Consider the following 8,590-nt stretch of genomic DNA (forward strand, 5'->3'; position numbering starts at 1 on the left):
CAAGTATTGAGTACACTGTAATTTAAAACACTAGAACGTTGAGATTAAAGGTGTTTCTGTTTTTCCCTTTGTGAAATGCTTCTGAGGCATTTCTGTAGTTTGGACAACACTTCTTCTTATTCATGTCACTTAAGATATGGAGTAAGCATCTTTTCTATGCCATAGTAAATTGTCATGCTTCTTTCTAAATTTGGATCATCTTCAACATTTTGTCTTTTGTGCTTTTAACGTTATGAAATTTCTCCAAGAGTCCCTTCAAAATGAAGTCCCCACTCCTGACCTCCAGTGTCTCTTCCTCTGGGACATCTTCAATCCTTTTTGACTCTACCACCTTCTTCTTTTATGCTAAGCTTCCCTTCACTAAGTTCCTCTGAATGCCTATTTTGTTGCTCACATGGCAGCAGGGTCCACATTCCCATGGTCTGTTATTCTTCTGTAATAGAAGTTTGAAGTTGATTTCCAGCATTATCACTTTTTGTTTCCTTGCTGCATTTTCATCTTTTTTGGCCAATTCCCTTTTTTCGATGATCCACTGCTGTGAAATGTCATGTCGATTTATCATCAGGAGACAAGGAGACACCACAACTACATGTCATCTGTGCCTGGCCCAACCAGTGGCAGCTCAGTGACCAATCACCAACAGATTTTGAAAGCAGGGACCGTGATTGGTCATTGATCATGATGCTCATCTGTTATTTACATAATGATTTATGAATGAAGACTTAGCAACAGAATTTGTGCTTTATTCAATTACTCATTATTAATATATTGAGATACTAAAAGTTGAACTGTGTCAGTGGCAGATTAATGATTTAAGTAGATCATGGTAACTGAAACATGTAGAGTGCCTGTGTTCTTGTCTTCATTCTCTAAAAGAACTCAGGCACAGACGTGTCCACTCATCAGATATCCCACAGAGCTGGAATTTGTACTGATGCAGTTGGGTCTAGTCACCTATTCGTGATGCTACCTTGCCTTTTATTTGCCTTAGGAAAGTGTTTTCTAAACTTTAACATCCCTTTATGCTGACATGTGGAAACTAGAAGCCTCAACCCCTGACTAGACCCCCTTGCTCAGGCACAGACCCCTGGGGCTCACCCCACTTGGGATCCAGTGCCTTTCTTCCTACCCTTTCCAGGTACCTGGGCGATCAGGATGCCACTATGTCTATCCTGGACATATCCATGATGACTGGCTTTGCTCCTGACATGGATGACCTCAAGCTGGTATGAAGGGTTCAGCAGCTGGGATAAGTGGGAAGGAGCCTGGGGTCTGGAAGAGGCTGCAGAGAGAGAGAGATTTTTTTTCACAAGCTCTGCCCTTCCCCAGCTAAGCAATGGTGTGGACAGATACATTGCTAAGTATGAGCTGAACAATGCCTACTCAGAAAAGAACACACTCATCATCTACCTGGACAAGGTAAGGCTGCACCGTCCCCTGGGAGATTTCCATGGGCTACCTTAGCTTTATCTGGCTAGTATTTTCTTTTTCCCTCAGTGTCTCTAGATCAGGATGGCCACAGGCTAGGGGAGACAGATTCTGTGCTATTGGTGGTAACTGGAGAAGCTTGGAAAACAAGGTGGTCAACCAGCACCTTCTATAAATAGGTCACCTTCTGACCACTGAAGTCCCAACCTTATTTTCTACTTGTTTCCTCCAAATTCTCACCAGAGTCTTAAACAACCATTGAAAAATGTTCATCTTGGTCATTCAAAAAAGTTTTTCATAGGCCGGGTATGGCAGCTCATACCTGTAATCCTAGCTCTCTGGGAGGACAAGGTGGGAAGATCTCTTGAGGACAGAAGATTAAGACCAGCCTGAGCAAGAGCGAGGCCCCCCATCTCTACTAAAATAGAAAAACTAGCAGGGCATGGTGGCAAGTGCCTGTAGTCGCAGCTACTCAGGAGGCTGAGACAAGAGTATTGCTTGAGCCCAGGAGTTTGAGGTTGCTGTGAGTTATGACACCATGGCACTTTACCCTAGGGCAACAGAGTGAGATTTGAGTCTCAAAAAAAAGTGCTTCACAGAGAGAAAGGCTTGCCTTGTTCCCTACTTCTGTCTAGAGCTCTCTTGCTCTCTTCATCTCTACCACAATTTGGGCTTTCTCTTCTCCCCTCCCTATTTCTTCCTATTATCCTGCTAATTCCTGATACCACCCAGAGTCCCCATTAACCCCCCAGCCTTAGTCAGCATAAGTAACACCAGCGATGAGCACAACCCCCCTAAGAATATGAAGTCTCAGCACAAGAAACTTGCATTTCTCCTCATGCAAATTCCAGTTAGTACCCAAGATAAGAAAGGGGCCCTCTACTCCATGCAGTCACTCAGAGATCCAATGGATCCAGATCCATTCCATCTGGTGGCTTGGCAATCCTGGGGATCTTGGAAGTCCTCTGCAGGATCTATCTTTTCTAGAAGAAAAGATCATCATGCACAATATTTATGGACATAGCTATCTGCTGGCCAGAGTTCAGTCACCTGGCTGCATCTAACTGAAAGGAGGGGGGCAGCTGAGAAATGTCATTTGGCTGTGAACTTAGGAGATCAAGAAAATGGATTTGCAGAACTGCTCATTCACCTTCACCAATTCCTCTTCCTTGACCACCTGTGCCCTTCCTTGATCCTTCAATTTCTCCACCACTGCTCTAACTCCCAGGACCCTATGCTGGACTGTCTCCCATGTCACCCCACTGACCAAGCATCTCTTCACCCCTCAGGTCTCACACTCTGAGGATGAATGTCTGGCCTTCAAAATTCACCAGTATTTTAATGTAGAACTTATCCAACCTGGGGCAGTCAAGGTCTACTCCTATTACAACCTGGGTGAGTGGCCAACCTAAGGACAGAGGTCTAAGAGTCCCAGGGGTCTGAGGGTCCCAAGGATCTATGAGTTCAGGTTCTGAGAGTCCCATGGATCTGGGAGTTGGGGTTCTGAGGGTCATAAAGATTTATAAGTTGGAAGTCTGGGAGGGTCCCTGATATATGTGAGTTAGGGGGTCTGAGAATGAGGGTCTAAAGATTCTAGGGGTCTGATGGATCTGACAGTTGGGGGGTCTGAGGGTCCAAAGGAATAGGTGGTTGGAGATTCCAGCTTCTCAATGTCTGAGGGACTGAGAACTGGGGACCTGAGCCTCCCAGGGATGGTCTCTGGGATGAAGACCCTAGCCTTTTGTACCCCTCACCATCACCTCTGCCCACAGAGGAAAGTTGTACCCAGTTCTACCACCCAGAGAAGGAGGATGGACAGTTGAGCAAGCTCTGCCACAAGGAAGTATGCCGCTGTGCTGAAGGTGGGTGGGCCTGAGTGAGCCCCACACACCCAGTCCCCTACTCCCATGGCTGCGCCGGGGGACCCAAAAAGCCACATGCAGTGGATACCAAGAAGGATAGACTCCAAGAGCTGGCCACACCCACGGGCCGTGGGCCCTGGACAAGATGAGGGGCTAAGACCCTGTCCCCACCCTCACCCTACAGAGAACTGCTTCATGCAAAAGTCTCACGACAGTAAGGTCAGCCCGGAGGAACGTCTGGACAAGGCCTGTGAACCAGGAGTGGACTACGGTGAGTGGGTGGTGGGCCAGGGTCTTGTGCCTGTGTATGGCTGTGTGTGTTAGACAGCACGGTGACAGGTGTGGTTGTGGTTGTATGGGATTGTGCTTCAGGCAATGAGTTTGAGAATGTGAGAAAAGATGGGTGTGCATGTGACTGTGAAGCTGTAGCTGCAGTGTGTGAGGTTGTGATTGTGAATAGCCGTGGTTGCATGTGGCTATCCTTGTGGGCGGCTGTCACTGTGTATAGATGGTGATCGCGTGACTGGCCAAGACCCTGTATGTCTCTGCTTGATGGAGAGGCACATACCCCAGTGCACTTACAGGTCTGGAAGCCCCCACCATGCTCAACCCTGCCTATGACCCACACTGTCCACTCCTGTCCCCTCCCCCCACAGTGTACAAGACCAGGCTGGTGAAGAAGATGCTGTCAGAGGACTTTGATGAGTATATCATGGCCATCGAGCAGATCATCAAGTCAGGTCAGCCTCTGCGCCAGTCTCCCCACCCCACCTGCACCTCCCCCATGTAGGGCTCAGCTTCTTCCCTCCTGTCCACTCTAGGCTCTGATGAGGTACGAGTCAGGCAGGAACGCAAGTTCATCAGCCACATCAAATGCAGAGATGCCCTAAAGCTGGAGGATGGGAAACACTACCTGCTGTGGGGCCTCTCCTCTGACCTGTGGGGGGAGAAACCCAAGTACGTGAGCTCCCCTCCCTACACTCCTGGGTCCAGCCCCTCGCCCATCCCTGCTGACCTGCTGCCCCTCTCCCCTAGCACCAGCTACATCATTGGGAAGGACACGTGGGTGGAGCTCTGGCCAGAGGCTGATGAATGCCAAGACGAGGAGTACCAGAAACAGTGCCAGGACCTCGGCGCCTTCACCGAGAGCATGGTGGTCTTCGGCTGCCCCAACTGATGACACCCCCACACCCCAGACCCCCAATAAAGCTTCACCTGTCTCCCAAAGCCTGGAATTTGTTGAGAGAGGGCAGGAAGTAATTTCCCTCTGCCTCACCTGCAGCCCAGTTGCAGCCTGCCCAGCCCTCACCTGCTCCTGTCTCTTTATCATTGTTTACCGGCAAGTGTGCTGGCTTCTTCATCTAGAGCAGCGGTTCTCAATGTGTGGGTCACGACCCACTGGAACTGTATTAAAGGACCGTGGCATTAGGAAGGTTGAGAACCACTGACCTCGAGGATGTGCTTGCCCTTCACCTGCATGTGCACCTGCATCTCACCAGCAGTCTCAGCTTTTGCCTGAATTCTCATGTGTAGCTTACCTGTCTCCTCTCTCTTGGGTGCAGCAGGCCTGCACAATCCACCCTGAGGCATTCACTGACCTGTTCAGGGCCCATCTAGCTCCTGCATTCTCTCATACAGTGTGTCCCTGCCTCCTCACCGGGGCTCTCTCCTGAGTCTTTGCCCTAGTCCTTGTCTGAATCTCCTGTGTTCTTACCAGCACTCTCACCTACGCTCTCCCCTGCAGATTTACCTACATTTTTACTTGCACCTTCCCCTGTGTCCTCACCAGCATCATAAGCCTGCAGCTCCACTCTGCCTTCTCACCTTCATCCTTACCTGTTCTCATTTCCATCCCTTCTCCAGGCTCACCCCACCAGCCCCAATTTCTAGATGGGCCCTGAACAGGTCAGTAAACGCCTCGGGGTGGATTATGCAGGCCTGTTGCACGCAAGAGAGAGGAGACTGGTGAGGAAATATTTTCGGTGGTGCCCCAGGGGAGGGAAAGACATGAGTCAGCAATCAGGGAGGGAGTATGTAGGCTGTTGCGGCCACAATGTCACCAGGACTTCATGGGGAGAGGCGGCCATGGGTGTTTGGGACCACTTCTGCTAAGAGGAACTGGGGCACTCAGCGCCTATGGTGCCTTGGAGACTGGGAGTGGCTGGGTTAAGGGTGAAATCCAGCCTCCCAGCTTTGGACCAGATCATCATGGAAAACACCCCTGAGTCTGAAAATCACTCTGCATAGAGTCCTTCTACCCCTATGTCGGAGACTTGGGTCCACAGCCCACACCATTCCTCCAGCCTCAAATGCCAAAGCCTTACCATCAAGGGGAGGCCCAAAGTGCCTCTGTGCCAACTGGGAATTGCGCTGTCACCAGCTGCCAGGCCCCCACTCTACTCACCATCCTTCTCATTCCTTTTCTTGTTCAGTCTCCCTTTCTCCTGCTTTGTATTCTTTGTATTCATTCCTTGAACATATAGAGATTTTTTTTTTTTTTTTTTTTTTTGCAGTTTCTGGCCGGGGCTGGGTTTGAACCCGCCACCTCTGGCATATGGGGCTGGAGCCCTACTCCTTTGAACCACAGGCACCACCCCGCATAGAGAAAATTTTTATTTTTTTTTGTTTGTGTTTGTTCTTGAGTAAAACTTATTGCTTGAGGCTGTGAATAGCACAGGCAGGATCTTGTTTTGTTTTTAGATACAGCGTCTTACTCTGTAGCCCAGGCTGGAGTATAGTGTTGTGATCACAGCTCACTCCAACTTCTGGTCTGCGGCGATCCTCTGCCTCACCCTCCTGTGTAGCTGGGACTATAGGCACATGCCACTCTCATATGTGGCTGAGATTTTTTGAATGTTTTTATAGAGACAGGGTCTCATGGTGTTGCCCAGGCTACTCTCAAACTCCTGGCCTCAAGTGATTTTCCCACCTGGGCCTCGTAAAATGATAGGTGTGAGCTATGGTGCCCAGTCACAGACAGGACCACTCTGAAAGGGGAGCAGGAAAGGACACTTAGAGACAGCATGAAACTGACTGCAGATCGTGAGGATGTCCAAACAGAAAGCTGACCCACGTAGGGGGTCGAAGGGTGGATCACTTACATTGCGTGACGGGAGGGTTCATTCTGGGTGATCACTGAGCTAGGCTATAGTGGCTGGTTCTTTGGGCAAAAGCTAGTTTGCATATTTCTAGGAAGGTATTTCCTTAGATGGACTTTGTTTTTTGGTTTTGTTTGTGACACAGAGTCTCACTATGTCGCCCTTGGTAGAGTGCTGTAGCATCACAGCTCACAGCAACCTCAAACTCTTGGGCTTAAGCGATTCTCTTGCTTCAGCCTCCCAAGTAGCTGGGACTACAGGCGCCCACCACAACGCCCAGCTATTTTTTGGTTGCAGTTGTCATTGTTACTTAGCTGTCCCAGGCTGAGTTCGAACCCGCCAGCCTCGGTGTATGTGGCCGGTGCCATAACCGCTGTGCTATGGTGCAGAGCTAGATGGACTTTGTTTTGAAAACCAACGGACTTTGAGTGTAGGAAATGAGACTTGGTCATATGGATAGGTCGCGTCAGATCAGTTGAAGATCAAAGGAGCAAACACTTGAGGTTTCCTGAAGAACTTCTGCCTCAAGACAGTGACATAGAAATTCTGCCTCAATTTCTAGCCCTATACTCAAGATTGCAGTATTAACTCTTCCCTGAGTCTCCAACCTGCTGCTTGCCCTGTGTGTTTATGACTTGAAATCCCCAATGATCCTGAGAGCCAATTCCTTAAAATAAATTTATGTCTCTATCTCTCTTTAAATATGTTTTCTTTCTCTTTCTCTGACTCTCTCCCCCGTGTCTGTGTCTCCATATCTCTACCTCTGACTCTCTGTACCTCTCTCTTTCTGTCTCCTTTGTCTCTTTCTCTCTATCTCTCTCTCCATCTCTGTTTCGCTGTCTCTGTCTCTCTGTCATCTCTCTATGTCTTTCTCTTTGTCTATTTCCTATTGGTTCTGATTATCTGGACTCCTAAGCAATGTGGTTGGTCAGGGAGAGCTCACATGAGGAGGAGTTCTTTTTTTTTTTTTTTTTTGTAGAGACAGAGTTTCACTTTATTGCCCTCGGTAGAGTGCTGTGGCGTCACACGGCTCACAGCAACCTCCAACTCCTGGGCTTAAGCGATTCTCCTGCCTCAGCCTCCCAAGTAGCTAGGACTACAGGCGCCCGCCACAACGCCCGGCTATTTTTTGTTGCAGTTTGGCCGGGGCTGGGTTTGAACCCACCACCCTCGGCATATGGGGCCAGCGCCCTACTCACTGAGCCACAGGCGCCGCCCAAGGAGGAGTTCTTAAGTCAAAACCCAGGCCAGGTGTGGTGGCTCACACCTGTCATCTCAGTACTCTGGAAGGCTAGGGAAAATGATCACTTGAGGTTGGGAGTTCAAGACTCTATCTATACAAAAAAAAAAAAAAAAAATTAACAAATTAGACAGGCATGGTGGCATGTACCTGTAGTCTCAGCTACTCAGGAAGCTGAGGCAGGAGGATCACTTGAACCAAGGATTTGAGGGTACTGTGAGCTAGGCTGACACTACTGCACTTCAGCCTGGGCAGCAGAGCAAGACCCTGTTCCCAAAGATAAGAAGAAAAAAAGAGAGAGATACAGATGACGAAGAGGACCCAACCTCCAGAGATCTGGAGAAGACTGTTCCCATAAAAAGGGGGAGGAAGGCACAGGTCCCTAGATGCCTGGGCAGCGAGGACAAAATTACAAGGGCCCCCAGCCCCGTGGAGGCCCCAGGTGAAGGCCACTTGGCATCTATCCTGAGCTCAGGGGAATGTTAGGCAGGAAATGTTTTATGTACAAAGGGCCAAATAATAAGTGTGTTTGGCTTTGAGGGCCCAAAGGTAGAACTGAAGAAATTACAAAGGAATTTATAAAAGAAGAGAAGACATTTCCAGTTTGCCATGCCCTGTTGCCTTGGGATGGGCCATCTAGGGTGGCAGACAGGCTCTGGGAGAGGGGTGGGGAGCAGGGGCAAGGAGGCTGCCTCAGCCAGGTGTCCGAATCTCGCCCAGTGCCACCCTCTGGCGTCATTCCCATGACTTGCAGAGAAAGGGCTGGCCAGATTGACTCACTGGCTGGACTTTCCCAGCCCCTGTAAGCTCAGTGGGAAGCTGCTGGCAGATTTTAATAAGCAGGAGACTTAGGTGATTAAAAAGCTCACACCAGCAATTCCAATCCTAGGTATGTCTCCAAAAGAACTAATGGTGGCACACCATCGTGAGTGCACAAAATGCCACTGAGTCACTCATTTTTA

At 49.2% G+C, this 8,590-nt stretch overlaps 1 protein-coding gene across 1 annotated transcript in view; it reads left to right on the top strand.

Annotated features, from left to right (window-relative positions):
- Window positions 1-4,517, top strand: part of C3 (complement C3) — a 28,449-nt gene extending 23,932 nt beyond the window's left edge. The window contains exons 34-41 of the mRNA XM_053582863.1: window positions 1,139-1,226; window positions 1,330-1,419; window positions 2,718-2,823; window positions 3,201-3,290; window positions 3,475-3,561; window positions 3,947-4,030; window positions 4,112-4,247; window positions 4,326-4,517. Of these exons, the coding sequence (XP_053438838.1) occupies window positions 1,139-1,226; window positions 1,330-1,419; window positions 2,718-2,823; window positions 3,201-3,290; window positions 3,475-3,561; window positions 3,947-4,030; window positions 4,112-4,247; window positions 4,326-4,467 (823 nt within the window). The 3' untranslated portion in view covers window positions 4,468-4,517. The remainder of the gene's footprint in view (window positions 1-1,138; window positions 1,227-1,329; window positions 1,420-2,717; window positions 2,824-3,200; window positions 3,291-3,474; window positions 3,562-3,946; window positions 4,031-4,111; window positions 4,248-4,325) is intronic.
- The last annotated feature ends 4,073 nt before the right edge of the window (window positions 4,518-8,590 follow it).

The sequence above is a fragment of the Nycticebus coucang genome, chromosome 3, assembly GCF_027406575.1.
Source record: "Nycticebus coucang isolate mNycCou1 chromosome 3, mNycCou1.pri, whole genome shotgun sequence".
NCBI lineage: Eukaryota > Metazoa > Chordata > Mammalia > Primates > Lorisidae > Nycticebus > Nycticebus coucang.